This window comes from Buteo buteo, chromosome 23 (genome assembly GCF_964188355.1).
Source record: "Buteo buteo chromosome 23, bButBut1.hap1.1, whole genome shotgun sequence".
NCBI classification, from domain to species: domain Eukaryota; kingdom Metazoa; phylum Chordata; class Aves; order Accipitriformes; family Accipitridae; genus Buteo; species Buteo buteo.
Window position 1 is genome coordinate 6730800 of NC_134193.1, and position 21063 is coordinate 6751862.

Sequence of the window (21063 nt, forward strand, 5' to 3'; positions counted from 1 at the left end):
ATGCTTCTGTGTCCTAGAATGAAATTATAACAAATGCTAACACATTTTCTTTGGTTGTTGATGCAGTACATGACCTATTGATTGTCTGTCCTTTTTTTTTTTTTCCTCTCTTTTCCTGTAAATTATATCTCCTCCAATCAAACAATTTCTCTTCAATACAGATGCCAAAGGAAAGAGGAGACAGGGTGAAGGAGGTGAAAGACAGAAATCTGAGTGGCTGAAAGAAACATTGCCAGATAAAGACAGGGCTAAGAAACTTCGACGCAGAGAATATATTGGTGATGAAGATCATCTTATGGACACTGACATGGAAAAAGATGGCTGGTATAGAAATGGTCAAATTGGCAGTGAAGGACACTCCACTGATGTTGATGGAAACCATAGATTTTTGGGAAAAGATGGGCTATACGGACCCCACAGAAATGGAAGGATGGGGTTTGGGCAGTTTTCTGGAGCAGACCTAGGTGGAGACTCAATGACAAATGATGGTAGTAACTTTGGATTAAAAGGCTTAGGAGGCAAAACTGGATTAAGGACTTTCCGTGGCAAGGATTCTGTGACAGGCAGAGCAGATACTGGTGATGAATTAGGAGGAGCAGGTGAATGGTATTCTGCAGATGGCAGAGATGATGGTATGGTGGATGCTGTTAACATTGACATGGATAATGGAGAAGGAGTGAGCTCTCAGCATGGCAAGGATGGTAAATTAGGTGATAGTAGGTACAGAGCTGGCTTTGGACATGTTGGGAGATTAGGTGCTACTGATGGAAGTTCTGTGTTAAACAGGCTCGATCCTGATTCAACAGGAGTGGGAGATGGTAAGGGTGGTAAGGGTGACCTGTTAAGTAGGACTAGTCCAGGGTCTGGAGCTAGAAAAAATGCTGCAGGTACTGAGATTGCAGGAGGAATGAAGTCCCCCTATGGCAAGGATGGTCTGCCCACTGTACTTGATATGAATGGAGCAAATATAAACAGAGAAGGACAAACAGGGACTCCCTATGGCAAGGATGGCCTGACACTTCATGCCAGCAGTCATTTAGGGCAGGAAGGAAGGTCTGACTTGCTCTATAGCCCAGGGCTTCTTCCAGATGGACATGGGGCTATATCTGGTGCAGATGGCAGTTATATAGGGGAAATGGAGGCTCTGTATGGTACAGATGGTCGGACAGTTGGAGCAAGTATTGGCAGTGCTGCTGTAGCTGGTGCAGGGGCTGTTGGACCTCCATATGGAAAGGATGGTCTCCCCGCTGGGGCTGGCATTGGTGGTGCTGGTGTAGCTAGTGCAGGGGGAGTTGGGTCTCCCTATGGAAAAGATGGTCTCCCCGCTGGGGCTGGCATTGGTGTTGCTGGTGCAAGGGGAGTTGGGTCTCCCTATGGAAAAGATGGTCTCCCAGCTGGGGCTGGCGTTGTTGGTGCTGGTGTAGCTGGTGCAGGGGCAGTTGGGTCTCCCTATGGAAAAGATGGTCTCCCAGCTGGAGCAGGCATTGGTGTTGCTGGTGCAGGGGGAGTTGGGTCTCCCTATGGAAAGGATGGTCTCCCAGCTGGAGCTGGCATTGGTGGTGCTGGTGCAGCTGGTGCAGGGGGAGTTGGGTCTCCGTATGGAAAGGATGGTCTCCCAGCTGGGGCTGATGTTAGTGTTGCTGGTGCAGGAGGAGTTGGGTCTCCCTATGGAAATGATGGTCTCCCAGCTGGGCCTGGTGTTGGTGGTGCTGGTGTAGCTGGTACAGGAGGAGTTCGATCTCCCTATGGAAAGGATGGTGTCCCAGCTGGGACTGGCATTGGTGGTGCTGATGTAGCTGGTGCAGGGGGAGTTTGGTCTCCATATGGAAAGGATGGTCTTCCAGTTGGGGCTGGCGTTGGTGGTGCTGGTGTAGCTGGTGCAGGGATAGTTGGGTCTCCCTATGGAAAGGATGGTCTCCCTGCTAGGGCTGGTGCTGGTGGTACTGGTGTAGCTGGTGTAGGGGGAGTTGGGTCTCCCTATGGAAAGGATGGTCTCCCAGCTGGAGCAGGTGTTGGTGGGGCTGGTGTAGCTGGTGCAGGGGGATTTGGGTCTCCTTATGGAAAGGATGGTCTCCCAGCTGGAACAGACATTGGTGGTGCTGGTGCAGGGGCTGTTTGGCATCCGTATGGAAAGGATAGTGTTCCAATTGGTGCAGGTGTCGGTGGTGGTGGTGTAGCACGTTTTGTAGGTATTGGATCTCCCTATGGAAAAGATGGTCTTCCAGCTCAAGCAGGTATTGGTGCTGGTGTACCTGGTGCATGGGAAGTTGGATCTCCATATGGAAAGGATGGTCTTCCAGCTGGGGCAGGCATTGCTGGTGGTGCTGCTGGTGAAGGGGGATTTGGGTCTCCATATGGAAAGGATGGTGTTGCAGTTGGGGCTGGTCCAGGTGTGGGTGGTGCAGCGGCACTTGGGTCTCCCTATGGAAAGGATGGTCTCGCAGCTGTGGCTGGCATTGGTGGTGCTGGTGTAGCTGGTGCAGGGGGATTTGGGTCTCCCTATGGAAAGGATGGTCTCCCAGCTGGGGCTGGCATTGGCAGTGCTCGTGTAGCTGGGGCAGGGGGAGTTGGGTCTCCATATGGAAAGGATGGTCTCCCAGCTGGCGCTGGCGTTGGTGGGGCTGGTGTAGCTGGTGCAGGGCGAGTTGTATCTCCGTATGGAAAAGATGGTGTCCCAGTTGGAGCGGGTGTTGGTGGTATAGCTGGTGCCAGGGGACTTGGGTCTCCCTGTGGAAAGGATGGTGTCCCAGCTGGTGCGGGTGCTGGTGGTGCTGGTGTAGCTGGTGCAGGGGGAGTTGGGTCTCCCTATGGAAAGGATGGTCTCCCAGCTGGTGCTGGAGTAGCTGGGGCAGGGACAGTTGGGTCTCCGTATGGAAAGGATGGTCTCCCAGCTGGCGCTGGCATTGGTGGTGCTGGTGTAGCTGGTGCAGGAGGGGTTGGATTTCCTTATGGAAAAGATGGTGTCCCAGTTGGAGCAGGTGTTGGTGGTATAGCTGGTGTAGGGGGAGTTGGGTCTCCCTATGGAAAGGATGGTCTCCCAGCTGGGGCTGATGTTGGTGGGACTGGTGTAGCTGGTGCAGGGGGAGTTGTGTCTCCTTATGGAAAAGATGGTCTCCCAGTTGGAGCAGGTGTTGGTGGTATAGCTGGTGCAGGGGGATTTGGGTCTCCCTATGGAAAGGATGGTCTCCCAGCTGGTACTGGAGTAGATGGTGCAGGGGGAGTTGGGTCTCCCTATGGAAAGGATGGTCTCCCAGCTGGAGCAGGTGTTGGTGGTGTAGCTGGTGCAGGGATAGTTGGGTCTCCCTATGGAAAGGATGGACTCCCAGTTGGGGCTGGCATTGGTCATGCTGGTGCAGGGGCAGTTGGGTCTCCCTACGGAAAGGATGGTGTCCCAGCTGGGGCTGGTGTAGCTGATGCAGCTGGTGCAGTGGGATTTGCGTCTCCCTATGGAAAGGATGGTCTCCCAGCTGGAGCAGGTGTTGGTGGTATAGTTGGTGCAGGAGGAGTTAGGTCTCCCTATGGAAAGCATGGTCTCCCAGCTGGCGCTGGCATTGGTGGTGCTGGTGTAGCTGGTGCAGGGGGAGTTGGGTCTCCCTATGGAAAGGATGGTCTCCCAGCTGGGGCTGGTGTAGCTGATGCAGCTGGTGCAGGGGGATTTGCGTCGCCCTATGGAAAGGATGGTGTCCCAGCTGCGGCTGGTGTAGCTGATGCAGCTGGTGCAGGGGGAGTTGGGTCTCCCTATGGAAAGGATGGTCTCCCAGCTGGAGCAGGTGTTGGTGGTGTAGCTGGTGCAGGGATAGTTGGGTCTCCCTATGGAAAGCATGGTCTCCCAGCTGGGGCTGGCATTGGTGGTGCTGGTGTAGCTAGTGCAGGGGGAGTTGGATCTCCATATGGAAAGGATGGTCTCCCAGCTGGCGCTGGTGTAGCTGATGCAGCTGGTGCAGGGGGAGTTGGGTCTCCCTATGGAAAAGATGGTCTCCCAGCTGGAGCAGGTGTTGGTGGTGTAGCTGGTGCAGGGATAGTTGGGTCTCCCTATGGAAAGGATGGTGTCCCAGCTGGCGCTGGTGCTGGTGGTGCTGGTGTAGCTGGTGCAGGGGGAGTTGGGTCTCCCTATGGAAAGGATGGTCTCCCAGCTGGCGCTGGTGTTGGTGGGGCTGGTGTAGCTGGTGCAGGGGGAGTTGTGTCTCCTTATGGAAAAGATGGTGTCCCAGTTGGAGCCGGTGTTGGTGGTATAGCTGGTGCAGGGGGTGTTGGGTCTCCCTATGGAAAGGATGGTCTCCCAGCTGGAGCAGGTGTTGGTGGTATAGCTGGTGCAGGGGGAGTTGGGTCTCCCTATGGAAAGGATGGTCTCCCAGCTGGGGCTGGCATTGGTGGTGCTGGTGTAGCTGGTGCAGGGGGAGTTGGATCTCCATATGAAAAGGATGGTGTCCCAGCTGGGGCTGGTGTAGCTGATGCAGCTGGTGCAGCTGATGCAGCTGGTGCAGGGGGATTTGCGTCTCCCTATGGAAAGGATGGTGTCCCAGCTGGGGCTGGCATTGGTGGTGCTGGTGTAGCTGGTGCAGGGGGAGTTGGGTCTCCCTATGGAAAGGACGGTCTCCCAGCTGGCGCTGGTGTTGGTGGGGCTGGTGTAGCTGGTGGCGGGGGAGTTGTGTCTCCTTATGGAAAAGATGGTCTCTCAGTTGGAGCAGGTGTTGGTGGTATAGCTGGTGCAGGGGGAGTTGGGTCTCCCTATGGAAAGGATGGTCTCCCAGCTGGGCCTGGCATTGGCGGTGCTGGTGTAGCTGGTGCAGGGGAAGTTGGGTCTCCATACGGAAAGGATGGTCTCCCAGCTTCGGCTGGCATTGGGGGTGCTGGTGCAGGGGGAGTTTGGGCTCCCTGTGGAAAGGATGGTGTCCCAGCTGGTGCGGGTGCTGGTGGTGCTGGTGTAGCTGGTGCAGGGGGAGTTGGGTCTCCCTATGGAAAGGATGGTGTCCCAGCTGGGGCAGGCATTGGTGGTGTACCTAGTGCAAGGGGAATTGGCTCTCCCTATGGAAAGGATGCTGTCCCTGCTGGAGCCGCTGTTGGTGGTCCTGGTGTTAGTGTTTCTGGTGTAGATGGTGTAGGGGGAGTTGAGAGTCCCTATGGAAAGGAGGGCCTCCCAGCTGGGGCTGGGGCTGGTGGTACTGGGGTAGGTGGTGCAGGTGGAGTTTGGTCTCCCTATGGAAAGGATGGTCTCCCAGCTGGAGCTGGCATTGGTGGTGCTGGTGTAGCTGGTGCAGGGGGAGTTGGGTCTCCCTATGGAAAGGATGGTCTCCCACTTGGGGCTGGCATTGGTGGTGCTGGCATAGCTGGTGCAGGGGGAGTTGGTTCTCCATATGGAAAGGATGGTCTACCAGCTAGCGCTGGTGTCAGTGGTGTAGCGGGTATAGGGGGAGTTGGGTATCCTTATGGAAAGGATGCTCTCCTAGCTGGAGCAAGTTTTGGTAGTATGGCTGGTGCAGGGATAGTTGGGTCTCCCTATGGAAAGGATGGTCTCCCAGCTGGGGCTGGCATTGGTGATGCTTGTGTAGCTGGTGCAGGGGGATTTGGGTCTCCCTATGGAAAGGATGGTCTCCCTGCTGGAGCTGGCATTGGTGGTGCTGGTGTAGCTGGTGCAGGGGGATTTGGGTCTCCCTATGGAAAGGATGGTCTCCCTGCTGGAGCTGGCATTGGTGGTGCTGGTGTAGCTGGTGCAGGGGGATTTGGGTCTCCCTATGGAAAGGATGGTCTCCCAGCTGGGGCTGGCATTGGTGGTGCTGGTGTAGCTGGTGCAGGGGGAGTTGGGTCTCCCTATGGAAAGGATGGTCTCCCAGCTGGGGCTGCTGGAGTAGGTCTTGGTGGTTCTGTGGTAGCTGGTGCACAGGGAATTGGTTCTCCTTATGGAAAAGATGGTCTTCCGGTGGGAATGGGAGCTGGAGCTGGTAGTGGTGGAGCTGGTTTTGGTAGGTCTGGATGTCCATATGGAAAGGATGGTCTCCCAGCTGGGGCTGTGGCAGGAGCTGCTCATTTTCCTTTTAGAGGTGAAGAAGCATTGGGATCTCGCCATGGCAGGGATGCTTTGCTGAGCAGAGCTCAAGGAGGAGCAGCAGGCAATGGCTTTTCCTCAAAAGGTGGTGGTGTCATTGGCTCTGCAATACGGGGAGCTGGGTCTCCCTATGGCAAGGACAGTGGCTCAGCTGGAGCCAGGGCTGGTGTGGGTGGTGTTGGCAGGTTGGGAGGTGATGAAAGGGAGTTACATTCTGTCCCTGGTAAAGAAGGTGTGGTAGGTGCTGTTGGACGAGGTGGTGAATATGGGTTGGATTCACATTCTGGCAAATCTTCTATGGGAGGTAAAACTGGAAAGGGCACTGATAGTGAATTCAGAGCATCAGGGAACAAAGGTTCATCTGATGACAGAGATTCACTTTCAGGCCAAAGAGATGCCAGGAGTGAGGGCAGAGATTTAGGACACTTAGGCTCCCTTTATGGCAAAAATTCTGCCTTTGGAGGGGCAGGGAGTAAATCCCATAACAGATCTGTTGATGGGAGGAATTCAGGTGGTTATGGTCAAGGTTCGTTGGATTATGGTCAGATGTCAGATTATTATGGTGGACCTCCTTCAATAAACCAGAGAAAACAGGAAGCCAGCCTTGATACTAAAGCAAATGATTTATTGAAGAATACAGAAAGTATGGGAAAAAGAAGACGTTATTGCCTAGATGATCTGAAAGGTACGTGTTTAATTGATGACTTCTGTATTGCTGGTCTTTGCATTTTGATACTCATGTTCCTAATCCTGGAGTGAAATTGAATCTTACGGTTTAGACAAATGTAGCTATATGTAGAAATTTGATTATACTGCAATCCGTTCCTAATTCTACCACTGATTTTCTGTTTGACCTTATACAATTTGCTCAGATCCAACTGCCTTAAAAGTCTAAATAATCTTTGTTTAAATTATCTAAAACAGGTATCTGTTCATTCAAATAAATAATTCAGATCCACATGGAACAGACTTCAGTTCACAAACATACTAGTTCATATATAGTTGCAAGGAATGTGGCCATGTTTCTTTGATGTTGTTCCAATTTAAAACTTATTGTTTCACTTTATTTGTTCTAACATCTAGTGCAAAGATCTGTGGTTTTCAAAGTTCTGGGAACAAATCTGTGCCTGCTTATATTGGATTAATATGCACATTGGGCCTAATATAAAGAGCTCTTTACTCTTGTAACATCAGAAATAATAAGGTGTTGCATATAGTAAAAGGAGAGTAATGTTGTCCTGGTTTAACCCCAGCTGGCAATTAAGCACCACGCAGCTGCTCGCTCACTCCCCCCCATACCCCGCATGCTGGGGAAAGAATCGGGAGGGGGAAAGAAGTAAAACTCGTGGCTTGAGATAAAGACAGTTTAACAGGACAGAAAAAGAAGGGAAAAGAATACTACTACTAATAATAGAATATACAGAACAGGTGTTGCACAATACAATTGCTCACCACCCGCTGACCGATGCCCAGCCAATCCCTGAGCCATGGTGCCCACCTGCCAACTCCCCCCAGTTTATATATTGGGCATGATGTAATATGGTATGGAATACCCCTTTGGCTTGTTTGGGTGTCGTGGTTTAACCCCAGCCAGCAACTAAACACCACGCAGCTGCTCACTCACTCCTCCCCCATCCAGTGGGATGGGGGAGAAAATCGGGAAAAGAAGTAAAACTCCTGGGTTGAGATAAGAATGGTTTAATAGAACAGAAAAGAAGAAACTAATAATGATAATGATAACACTAATATAATGACAACAGTAGTAATAAAAGGATTGAAATGTACAAATGATGTGCAGGGCAATTGCTCACCACCCGCCGACCGACACCCAGCCAGTCCCCGAGCGGCGATTCCCTGCCCCCCCCTTCCCAGTTCCTAAACTAGATGGGACGTCACATGGTATGGAATACACCGTTGGCCAGTTTGGGTCAGGTGCCCTGGCTGGGCATGAGAAGCTGAAAAATCCCCGACCATAGTCTAAACACTACTGAGCAACAACTGAAAACATCAGTGTTATCAACATTCTTCACATACTGAACTCAAAACATAGCACTGTACCAGCTACTAGGAAGACAGTTAACTCCATCCTGGCTGAAACCAGGACATTGGGTCAGCTGTCCTTGCTGTGTCCCCTCCCAGTTTCTTATGCACTCCTAGCCTCTCCTGGCAGGGCGGTATGAAAAGCTAGAAAAGTCCTTGACTTAGTTGTTGCTAACCAGTGTTTATACTAAAACATCAGTGTGTTATCAACATTATTCTCATCCTAAATCCAAAACACAGCACTGTACCAGCTGATAAGAAGAAAATAAACTTTATTCCAGCTGAAACCAGGACAAATGTGTATGCAGCCGTTCGGCTAAGACCAGTGGCTACACTAGCAAGATGATAATGTGAAAACTGTAGAAATGTATAACCGAAGGGGTATATTCACCTAATAGAATTGCTGACAACTTAGAAATTATCAAGGCAAACAAAACATAGCTATAAATAAGGAAGTAAAAACAAAATTGGAGTTAATGAGGAAGGAGGTGGGATGTTTATTAGAGAGGGGATGAGGATGTTAGTGGAGAAGAACTTGGGAAGGGAAAGAGGAATACAGGGGCTAGAGAATAGTGTGACTTGGGGCGGTTTAGGGCGAAGTGGTTGGGCAGCCCTGTATCTGGTCAATGCAGAGGAAAAGAATGATGAAGTAGTATATCCATATCCTGGAGTAGCCTATTTTTTCCTGCTGGCTGTAGAGGGAGCCAAGACAATTAGCACAGACCTAAAATAGCAAATCTGTAGATGGATAATGTGATTTGTGATGAATCCATTGCCCGTTAGGCTGATGTTAGGACTACATTGTATGCAGGCCAGCTGGCACGTCCCTTCAGTGCAACGAGTTTACGCAAGCTGGCCCACAGTGTTGTGGTACAAAACCTGTTATGGCTACAGTATATACTTTTTTAAAAAGCTCTCTTTTCTCCTCACATGCACGTGCATTTTCATTTATATATTTCTCTCTGTTGATGTAACACAGAGTTAGCATCTTTTCAACACTTTCTTTTCTGAATGTTCAGCACCACGCTGTTATGTCAACAAACAGTTACTTGATGTCAGAGTCCTGAAAGGGGAACCAGCTGAGCTGTCTTGTACTGTCAGTAAACATGAAGTGACAGGAACCTGGTTTAAAGATGGATTAAAGGTAGGTGTCCTCTAGCTACTGGTTTCTTTGTTTAGCAAGGCTCTGCTCTCTGGTTCTACTCCTTAAGTGTTGTGTCAAGGTGTCTTTTCCTCTGCCAGTCTTACTGTAGTCTGAGCATGGCCCTGGAAGGATTCTGCAGGATCCCGTTGATAATAAAATTCTTGATAGAAACCCAGCAAGATTTCTCCCCCTTCCTGTTACAAGACATTTCCATTCTTGCTGACAGCAGGAGGCTTTGTGTTTTCCATTCTTTTTCATGGGTGGAGATGGTGTGGATCTCTTCCTTGCAATGCAGTCCTTTTTCTTTTCCTTGGTGAATGAGAGAAATATGCAAAAAGAGAGGGAAAAGATCTTCAAAGGATCTTCAGGCAGGAATAACACGAAGAGTGCTCTTTCAAAGTAGTGCTTAAGGTCAAGCATAGACATCATATTCTATGTTCCAAAACAACACTGAAGATTAATTCCACTTGTGGGATCCAGATGATACTGGATGTAGGAGTTCTGAGGTGTCATACTTGAGCATGGGTCAAGGATTTTGTCATTAAGAATAGAGAGCTTGGAGATTTTACTAAAATTTATTTTAGTAGACTTTGTATCAAGTCTTTGTGGGGAGTATATTAATAATGCTTATATGCAGTGTTACCAGATGAGTAATCCCAGAATATTATTGTAATTAAACATGCATGTCATTCATAAGTCTTTTCAATTACATTCCAAATTTTTGTCTGTCCAGTTAAAGTTTGGATTGCCCTTTTTTTTCCTTTTTTTTTTTTTTTAAGAATGGGTCTCTGTGCTCTACCTTGTAGTTAACAAACATGGATGGAGTCCTTTTTGAAAAGGAAGGTCTAGTCCACAAGCTAATTATTAACAAAGTAGAAGATATTCATGCTGGGAAATACAGGTTTGAAGGTGGAGATATAAAAACTGAAGCTTCAATTTTTGTTGAAGGTGAGTGTATTCAAACTACCTCTAAATGTAATACATTTTCTCAGGACCTATAGTTGGTTATTGAGACAACTTTATTATAAAGAATTACCATGTAAATGGGAGACAGTTTTTGTACAGGTTGGTGCATTATGTCTTTACAATTTTAACTAGGGAGCCTTCCTGAATAGCTTCTAATTATTAAGTCAAAGATTTTTGGGGTGCACATAACACTTTATCAGACCAGATTCTTCATTCTTGTGTTTAGTGTATTGCCTATGAAAAATTTGCTCCAGTGAAAAGGATAGTATTCTTCGTGATAATTATCCTGTAGCAAAGTACGTGTATGTATGTGAAGCACTGAGCATGCAACTAAAGATGAAAGTCCAAATGTTGTGAGCTTCTAAGCGTTATTGGCAACATCATAAGGGAAGCCTTTCCCTCCAAGGTGAGTCTTACCCTCTTTGAATTGCAGTTTTTAATGGCCTTGTATCACCTGCTTAGATCCTCCACAGGTTGACAAAGTTCTCCTCAAAAACTTAACAAGTGTTCCTACTGTGGCCAAGGCAGGGCAGAAAGTAAAAATCAAGATCCCTTTTGAGGGCCGGCTGCCAATCAGAGCAACGTGGCTAAAGGACAGAATGGAGCTAGTAGATGACGCAAGGATTCGTGTTGATAAAACAGAGACCTTTACCATGCTGTCCATCTCCAGCAGTGAGAGAAAGGACTGTGGGGATTACCAAGTCAGGCTGAAGAATGACAGTGGGGTCCTGGAGATCAACTTAAAGCTTGTGGTAATAGGTAAGAGCCCCATAACATCCACTGTGGCTTTCATGATAAAGGTTAGGCAGGGAACCCATTAACACTGGTGACAATCTTATTTGGAGCTACTGGGTATTCCAAGGTGAACAAGACTGTAATTTTCCACTAAATCAGGGTACAAGCAAAGATTGCTGACATGTTTCTTGCCCTTTAGTACAAGGTGACACAAATCTAGTTTGGTTTTGCACAGCCTCAGCAGCTGAGTTTTGAATGGTGACTGTGGGAGATGGGACTATGTGCAACAGTCAAATCTAAAATAGATTATCAAGGCCAAATTCAGCCCTACCATAAATGTCTGTGCTCTTTTGGAAGACCGGAAATAGTGTTCTTCCTTACAAGCAAGCTGAACTGGTGCAGAGCTTATGAGAACAATTAGCCCATGGAGCAAGGGCTGGGTTTTCCCCCTGTCCCCCTTATCAAAAGTTAGAAGAGTGGAAGTTTTGAAGAGGCAATTCAAATGTCCAGCCCTCATTCTGCATGTATGCATGTATTCCATCAGAAACTGAGTGTCCCAGCTGGTGAGCAAGAGACAGTGTCTGCTCCAAACCCGGGAGCACGTCTGGGTCTGGAGTCAACTTGCATTCTCTCTGTGTTCATCTTTTCAGACAAGCCACAGCCACCTGCAGGACCCATCAAAATTGTAGAAAGCTCTGCAAACAACATCACCATTCAGTGGAAGCCTCCGAAGGATGATGGGGGCAAACCAGTGCAACGCTACATTGTTGAGAGACAGCAGGTAGGCAAGAATGACTGGGTGACTTTGGGAGAAACCCCCAGGAGCTGTACTACCTTCACTACTAACAAAGTGGAACAAGACACGAGCTACTACTTCAGGGTGCGAGCTGTGAATGCCGAGGGAACTAGTGACGCACTGGAATCAGATGAAGTGAAGGCTGTCGGTAAAGGTAAGGAAGAACTTTTCATAACTGTGTTCGACAACCATCTGGGAAATTCATTATCAAAGCTGACATCAAAGAAAACTCACTGCATTTTGGATGTTGCTACAGAGCTAAACTTGAATCATGGCTGTGAAGTCTTCACATGAATCTGTGGAGATTGCACATCAAGACTAGAAGTTTATTGCAGACTTTGGTGATGCTGAGTGAGATGGCATTACATTCTCAGTCATGCTCCATTCTGAATTGGAAAGCAAGTTTCATGGGGGGAAATGCAATATGCATCAAGATGAGAGGAAATTTTTCCCAATGTGGCTACAAAGGGAACATGTGAGGCCTTTTATTAACTCCATAGGCAAAGGAGTGTCTCCGTATTTGCAGCATTTTTCAGCATGACCACCTCATTCCCCTGATTTCCAAACAGCTAATTCTATTCTTTGTCCTTCAATGAGTTTAAATACTAGAACAGTTTTGCCTTGACCATGAATGTAGTACTAACAAGAAAGCAATGCTCTATTCTGTTTTTAATTTTCTTCTTTCTACATTCCCCTTCTCATGATTATGAGAAGCCCTGTATTTTGAACACTTTAGCAGAGGGCTAAGGAAATCCATTCCATTTCCAGTTTCTGTCATTAAAAGTAAGAATAATGCTGACTTTTCCTACCATGTAAGAATGACATGCCTCACTCCGTAGGCTGACAGTGGAATTGTCAGTTGTGATGACAGCAGGTCATTCATGAAAACAAAATTCAGGAACAGAGGTGCATGCTGGATCCTGTTTGTGTGGAGAACAGGATACACAGCTTCAGGTCTCAGTCAGGTTTTCAAAACACATCCATATGAATACCTCAGGGAAACTGAAAGAAGAAATGACACAGAACGCTTTCTTATCTTGCAGTTAAAATATACCTGCTAATAATGAAACACTAATCTCTTTCTAGCTTCACCTGGTGCCCCAGATCCCCCTGAGATTGTCAGTGCCAGCAAAGACACCATCACAATACACTGGAAAGCACCTCGTAAAACTGGCAGTTCCCGAATTGTGGGATATATCGTTCAAAAACGCAAGAAGGGTACCATGACCTGGCTGCCAGTCAACAATGTGCCTATAGCAGGTAGGTAGCTTAAATCCTGGAACAGACTGGAAGACTTTAAAATGGCAAAAAAGTCAGCTGGGTTCAGGAGCTGCTTAAGATCTTACACCTTTTCATATCAGTGTTTTTCCTCTTGAATTTGTGAGCTGCTCACTGTCCCCATCGCAACTGTATTACCCTGGTCTGAAGTTTTATCTTCTTATCTTTCACAGCTCTAGTGTATATGTTTTCTCACAACTACATTTTTCTTACAACTAACGTTTCACGGCTGTGCCATAGCAAAGCCAGGTCTTGGGTTCTTATACAGCTGAATGCCTGGGAGGAGGATTATGATCTTTTCTAGACTGTGTGCAAGCATATGGCTGGAAAAGAGTGCAGAGAAGGTCACTGCTGCATCCTGGGATGTAGCTCCTCTATAGATAAACTGCTATCTTCAATTTCTGGAACTAAAGTCTGCACTTCACATGCAGAACTACTGTCCTTAGTCCTCACAGTAGGAACTTGGCAGACAAGAATTTATAAATGCAAGGAATATAAAGAAACCCAAGTGATCTGTATGAGCTCCAAAATGTGTTTTGACTATAGCTAGCATTATCTGTCGGGTGCAAACTAGGACTTCTTACCTGGTATAGAAGACTTTAGAATTATCCCATGAGGAAAAGCAGTATTTATCCTTTCTCTAACTTTATAGCTCTCCAGTGCTGTTTGATTTGAAAGGGAATGCAATGAACACGTCCCAGAAGTACACATGCACTTGGATAGGGAAGAGCAGGGGAATCAGTGACAGCGTTTATACATGGATCTTGAGAATTATTCAGTCCACAATTCTACATGGAGTAAAGAACAGCATTGTTGTCTCAGCATTTCCTGCTTGGGGAAGAGTTCACCTGAGCCAACATGCTCCTTTTCTTTCTGCAGACAAGAAGCTGAAAATGACCAATCTCAAGAAAGGTCTGCAGTATGAATTTCGTGTGGCAGCTGTCAATGCTGCTGGCATAGGAGATGCCAGTGAACCATCACAGCCTGTCTTTGCGCGGGATTCCACCAGTAAGTGCACTGCCCCCCATCCTTCTGGCTTGGGGATACGTAAAGCTGAAAGTAGACTGGCAATGTTAGTGGAGAGGTGATGTTTTTAAATGTTTTGTAAAAGTATGTGAAGACAAAGATCAAATACCTGGGGAATGTTGCATGGCTGAGAATCCACTATCAGCATGAGGAAGGAATGGAAAGATTTCCTGTATGATGTCTAAGTCAAGATGTGGCAGAGTCCCTGTGTGGGAGTTACGTGGAGTGTGGAGAAGTATTCAGGATGGGTTGCACGCCATTCAGGGGTGTTGCAGATTGTACTGCATGGCTGGCAGGAGCAGGCACCTGGATCCAGCTTTGAAGAACTAGGACAAGGTGGAGGCAAGACAGCAGGCTGGATATCCAGTGCACTTCAAGAATGTTGGAGAATCTCAGGAAATGACTGAAAACAGGGGACAGAAATCCTAGAAAAAGAATTTAAATAAAATTTCTTTTTTCAGAATCTCCAGGTCAAGTGCAGGACCTTAAAGTGAGCAAAAGTGACAGCACTAGTGTCACCTTGACATGGAAGAGACCTGAAGCAAAAGATGGGAGTGATGTGAAAGGCTATGAGGTGGAGATGCGGTCTTCTAACAGCCTCAACTGGACCAAATGCAATAATCTTCCCATAGAGATGACCACTTACACAGTGAAAGGCCTCCGAGCCAAAGAGATATACTTCCTACGTGTGAGAGCCCTCAATGACAGTGGCCCAGGAGAAGCCGCAGAGCTTGAAGCTTGCATCGAAGCTGCTCCCCCTGTAGGTAAGTCAAAGTGGGCTGCTTTCAGAATGAATGAGGTCATTCTACAGGTAACTGGATGCAGGCAAGGTCTGTAGGTCACTGTGACGATCTTCTTTCAAGTCCCAGACGGTAGCAGAAGGACAAATACTACTTCCTCTAGAGTATGGTCTTATTTGGTCAACTCATCAGGAAATTCTGAGGATTTAACTGATAATAAATGTGCAATGCACAGTGTCCAGCTCATGTTAAAGATTCATTATGACAAAAGAACCCCCAAACTGTATTTTCTCCTCAGATTTACATTTTCCCCCCTGTGCAGAGCTATACCACAGTCATGATCGCCAGACAGAAACCACACATACCTTATGCCTACCCATGCTCTTTTAAGGGAAAAATAGAGTTTTCAGTCCTTTTTTATACAGTCTTGTGGAATTAGATATTTTATTTCAGTCTCTTAAATCGCAATTGTTATGTTGGATTTTGTGAACTTTATTTTCCTTGTAAATTTTCTAGTTTGAAAGTTTTCTCCGTTTTCACTTTTTCATCTTTATTTACAATATGTGGCTCTGGGTTTTTTTCCTGCTTTTTGGGAACATTGCAGAAATACAGAATTAAGAGATAATTCTGTGAGGGATTCATATTCCTTAACTTTGGTCCTAAGTGAAAATATCTACTTTTGGCCTATGCCTGGAGACTCCTTTTATAATGAGTCAGTAAATAGATAAGTATCAGTCCATGTGGGAAGCAGTTTTTTCAGTTTTAAACTGGAGATCCTAAATACAATTTAGCACTATTGTATTTGGCATTTTTAGAAAAATGCCAAATACAATAGTATATTATATTGATGAAAAGAGAAAAGAAAGAAAAATATTTTAAATACTAAAAAATAAACTCCTGAATCAAGGAGCTTTTTTTCCACAGTACTACTATGAGTTTATCAACAGCCTGTGGACTAGCTGTTGGAAAGGCATGAGGCATATCAAACACATGCATATGACTTTGTCAGCCAGTGACTCTGTAATAATGTGCAACTTTTTATTGTAATCACTGTCTTTTCCAGTTTCTCCCAGGTTACTAATAGATGACACAGTGAAAAGCTTCCTGGTTATAAAAGCAGGAAATACCATCCGAGTGAATATTCCCTTTGAAGTAAGTATTCAAATCTGTTTGTAAGAATTCCTCATCTGTTTTTACGTTGCAGTCAATAGCAGACATGAAAACTGAGCTACTGTTTTCTTGGCATGGAATTTTGTTTACAAGACACTGGGCAAATCCTTTAACCTGCCTGTGCTGCGTATACTTTCTACATGAGAAAAACATGATCAAGAATTCAGCTGTCACTCTTGGCTTTAGTGTTTTACAATATTATGGTCATACATTAACCTCTGACAACAATGCACAATGCTGTCCATCCAACCATATCAATATTATCATCATCTGGTACTAATCTGTTATACTTAGAGTTTAAAAATCAGTCGATTTCCCTCTGATTCCTTTGGAAGGCCTTGGGGTAGCATTTCTAGCGATATCTTGACTGTGTTTGTCTCACTAAGCAGCAGGACTTAAGCTATATGACTTGAGAAATAGGCATGCACTGACAGAAATCCTGTGTGCTTTGATGTAAGCTTGGAACAACACAGGTAAAGTCTGGGATATCAAGAAGAGGCTGATGAGGGCAAAGTGTGCGTATTTGCTGGCCTTTCTCCTAAGCGCTTGGACAATAGAAATCAAAGATGGCACAATGGAAATAAAGATGTTGAGGATGTTTTTTCTGTCCAAAACCAGCAGATCTTCTTAAAAGTAGAAAATATTAACTACTGATGTCATCTGTTATTCTTGATCTAGCACACCTTGTTTGACATAGTTAACCTGAACACCTTACTACAATAATATTCTTAAAAGACACAGAGAAAGAGAAAAGTTACAAAGAAACTTTAGAGCAGCCCTTTTTCCAGGGCTCTTAGATCCATCTTGGATCCATTTATAGGTATTACTTTACTGTGTCATGTATATATATACATTTGGGGCAAGATAATGAAAGTAAAGATGTAGAGAAGCAATCTGGAGGCAAAACAAGTGGGCTATAACTCATGTTGTTCTTTACAGGCATCTCCAGATCCAGTGGTGACCTGGTTAAAGGATGGGCTTCCTCTTTCAAACCGGGCTAAAATAAACACCAAAGATGGTACCACCCAGCTGCTGATTGCAGCAGCTGAGTTCGCTGACAGTGGCACCTACACTGTTGAGCTCCAGAATGGTTTAGGGAAAAGAGAAACATTCAGCTTCCAAGTTCAAATTACAGGTAACTCACTACCATATAAACAAACAGATTTACTGTGAATAGGCAGCAGGCAACTGAGTTTGGCATGGTGCTCTGATGCAGTTAAGCAATGCAGGCAAAGGAAGAAGTAGAGTACAATTTTCTGTGAGATTCAGTCTGGCCACTTTGTGGTATCACTTTGCTGTGTCTGCAGGACAGAGCAATCTACTGATTAAAATTACACCTGGCTTCCAGACTGACTCTGCTTAAAAAGGCAAGGTCACACAGATGGATAGTGCAAACCACAGGAGAGCAGTTCATGCTCTTTCTTACAGTCTAAGGTTAGTGAGTAGCAGGCTATAGGACAATTTAGTGCTACAACAACTCTATATGCTGTCTCCCTAAGAGATGAAAAAGTTTAGCTGTACCAGCCCTCATCTCCTCCCTATAAGAAAGAAAGGAGGCCCAGCAATGCAGATGTAATGCAATAGAAGTTCAGTTAATAGCAAATGAGTTTGTGTGACTGGAGAAGGAATCAAATTTTGTCCCTTCTAATGACCATGATGTTTACTCAGCCCCCAGACATAGAATGGACTAAAAGTTTTTAGGGTTCTGTACTGTGCCACTTTCCCTACATCTTTGATATTATTTGCCTTCATCTGACAGATATCCCACAATCACCTGGACCTATTCAACTGGAAGAGAATGTGCCAAATACAGTGACAGTAACCTGGGAGCCATCACCATCTGAGAAATGGGAAAGTAATCTCTACTACACAGTCCTGAAACGTGAATCACAGAAGGGCTTGTGGCACGTGGTGGGTGACCTGATCTACACCAACAAGTTCACATTCACCAAACTGATCCCAGGCCGGGACTACTACTTTAGGGTTGTGGCAAAAAATAGCCTGGGAGCCAGTGATCCATCTGAAACTGTGCAACCTTGGAGCATTCGAAAACCAAAGGGTAAAACAGCTTTTACAAATATTTATCTCTGTGTTGTCGTGCTTTGTTTCTTTTATTGTTTCTAACACACCATCCTGAAATGAGTCTCTCCTCCTGTGAACTTTTAGTTGCCCAGAACAAGAATGCATATCCTAAGAGATATCCTAAGAAATTCCAGTTTGGCAGGGAAGTCTTGTCCCTTCTGCATGGACATTGTCCAGATACATCCTTTATATCCAGCCATTATATCATGTAATTCGCCCCAAAATTAATTCCCAGCAAAATCTAAGGCTTAAGTTTTGCAGAAACCAAAGTTTCTGACTTCATAGTTAAATTCTGGCTAATTTGAGAAGAAACACAGATTACAATCCATAGGTGCGTGGGGCCTCTGGCAGTTTGCAGTGCAGAATGAGAGCCATTTTGCACAACTAGGCATCATGATTGAAAACCAGTCCTTTAAACCCTGATTTCTATTGCTGTGAAGCAGTATCTGAGTGTGTGTTTGTATGTTGCTGGTTTTTTTACAGCTGAATTTCAAGTCAAACCACAGAAATACAGGGGAGTGAACCAAAACCAGCCTCCCAGATTCCTTGTACCATTGAAGCCTCATGTGGTGACTACTGGGAGTGAGTGCCATATGAGCTGTGCGGTTGGAGGCCATCCACCTCCAAAGATCACTTGGTATAAGGACAGTAGAGACCTCTCCAATGATCCTACCTATTTTTGCACAAACGACTTTGGTGTCTGCTCCCTGGTTGTCCTGGGTGTCACAAAACATGATGAAGGAGAATATATGGTAGAAGCCACCAATGAATCGGGCCGTGCATTCAGCAAAGCCTTCCTCACTATTAAAGGTATCAGTCTTTAATGCCTCTCGTCCTTCATCATGTGATGTCAAGATATGTCACTGCTGTCAAGATGCCTTAAAAATGGTACCCATACAGCTTTATTTACTGACAAGGGTAGTCTCCTATAAGGCAGTGTATGTTTGGACTGCTTTATTGAATTTCTAATTATCTCACTAGTGATCAAGTATGAAACAGAAATAGAAATGAAGGAGCACACATGAGAAAAACATCTGATTATTACAAGCCAGAGGTTTTGGTTGGCCTTGAGCATATATTTTAGAAAGAAATATGCTATCTTAATTTGATAATATCTAGGTTAGATTTTTCTACAGTGCAGGAGCTGCAGAATAGAAGATCCTGCAAGATGTGGAAGGTTAGGTGAAGCAGTGAAGAAAAAGCTGGTGTTAGGTGGCCAGAGGCAATGAGAAGGGAGGAAAGAGAGGGATGTGGTATAAGTTAAATAGGGTCATTATGGATCCCTATGTGAATAGAGAATCAGTGCAGTTGACTGAGGATAGACGCATGGTATATATACTAATGGATAAATATCATTGGCAATTTTACTCAGTTCATTAAGAAATATCCTTTACTTTCAGTTAAATATTTTCCTTTTAATACAATTCAGAATTCCTTGGTGGGATTATATGAGCAGAGAAATGGGTCAGTTAAATCCCTGTAATCCTTTTGCAGACATTGGTCTTTTTGGCCCTGTAAGATTTCGGGTCCCCTTCCAGTGTACCTTACAGACTACCTCCCTCATTACAATATTGAGCTGTTTCTCTCTTTCTCTTATTTTCAGACTCCACCCTGTAGCATGGCCTTCCTGAGAACATCTCTGCACTACTATGTGAATGTGAAGGTTTTTATCGAGAACTGGCTCTATATGAAGGATATGCATTTATTTTCAGATGTGCATTATAGTCTGAGTGTTTTATTTTTCAGATCCAGTAGTTGCATTTTGAACATGATGCTGCACTGTAGTCAAAATGGGAAAAAAAGCTTTAAGAGAATCCTATCTTTTTGTAATGATCATGGCTTTCCACTAGACCTTTAAAACACAGATAAGAAGCTTCAGGAACACAGAAGATGAGGAAAAAAAATTGGCTAAAATGAAACTTTCCATGGAGAACACAGGTGTAAGAGATCGTTCTGCCACACCACTCACCTGCTGTCAGGCTGCAACAAGACTATTTCTTGACACCAGAGATCTATGAAGCTGGCCTTTTAGCATGTGGTTTTCTAATCCGGAGCAATCATTTTAGATTCCATGTAATTCTCAGTGGGTTTCATAATCCTGGTAGAAGCAGTTCTGCATGTATTCCACTGCCAGTAGCAGCTAAGTATATTATTTCCCTTAACCTCTAAGTTGAAGAGTATGTGCCTGATGATACTTTTATCTGGGCAAGAGATAAATTCTCAGAGTAAGCTAACATGGAGTAGTGCTACTCACAGTGAAAATGCACTGATGGGAATGAATGGAAATCTAGAACCAGTTGTATTAGTCTGAGCAGATCAATGGTGTACTTAAAAACCTACTATAGCAAGTGCTGTAAAAAAGGATGTATCAGTCCTAAACTGTCACGTTAGTATCACCATTGGAACATAACTGCCCCTAACTCATGACATTGCTAGAATGTTTTTGCCTAATGCAAAAAGAGGTTAAAAATCTTTCATGTTTGACCAGAAATATGAGGTACCACCAGAGATCCTCTGCCATGGCTGGGGGATTCCATTACTGAGCGGAGAACGAGACTGGAAAGCAAAAATATCATGATGACTGTGTGAATGTTTAGCACTGTAGCCTTACCACCAAAGGTACTTTGATGATGGTATCTAGAAGACAGGAGAGTCTAGACTCAAAAGCCACTGGATCCTCAGACAGCCAGTCAAACATTTATGTGGGGCTGAAATGTTCTTTTTGGTTATATTTTGTACAATGTTGTACAGACATAGCAACAGTAGATTATGAAATTAAACCATAATTCAGTAAAATCTACTGTGAGTAAGTGTTTATTTTGGAGAAGGAAGCCCAGCCAGTTCCTGAATGCCAGTCCATGTCTGTTGCAGTTTTCACATGTAATGGCTATGTAAGTTCACTCCTCACCCTGTATTGCATATGTAGGTTCCTGTTTAGTTGTGGAAGAACAGAACAACAACAGATACAAGGCTTTTATAAGTTTATTTCTCACTAAGCATGCTGATGGAGTGGCTGAGCAGTGCAGTCTCTAATCATGCAAAT

General features: G+C 45.3%; 1 protein-coding gene across 4 annotated transcripts in view; it reads left to right on the forward strand.

Moving 5' to 3' along the window:
• IGFN1 (immunoglobulin like and fibronectin type III domain containing 1) overlaps window positions 1–20806 on the forward strand; it is a 65294-nt gene extending 44488 nt beyond the window's left edge. For all 4 annotated transcript variants that reach the window (XM_075055070.1, XM_075055071.1, XM_075055072.1 and 1 more), the window contains 13 exons: window positions 162–6728; window positions 9103–9227; window positions 10034–10175; window positions 10656–10952; window positions 11579–11878; window positions 12811–12984; window positions 13882–14010; window positions 14490–14792; window positions 15832–15920; window positions 16878–17073; window positions 17698–17997; window positions 18504–18830; window positions 19624–20806. In XM_075055070.1, coding sequence (XP_074911171.1) covers window positions 162–6728; window positions 9103–9227; window positions 10034–10175; window positions 10656–10952; window positions 11579–11878; window positions 12811–12984; window positions 13882–14010; window positions 14490–14792; window positions 15832–15920; window positions 16878–17073; window positions 17698–17997; window positions 18504–18830; window positions 19624–19637 — 8963 coding nt within the window. In that variant the 3' untranslated portion in view covers window positions 19638–20806. The remainder of the gene's footprint in view (window positions 1–161; window positions 6729–9102; window positions 9228–10033; window positions 10176–10655; window positions 10953–11578; window positions 11879–12810; window positions 12985–13881; window positions 14011–14489; window positions 14793–15831; window positions 15921–16877; window positions 17074–17697; window positions 17998–18503; window positions 18831–19623) is intronic.
• Window positions 20807–21063: the final 257 nt, after the last annotated feature.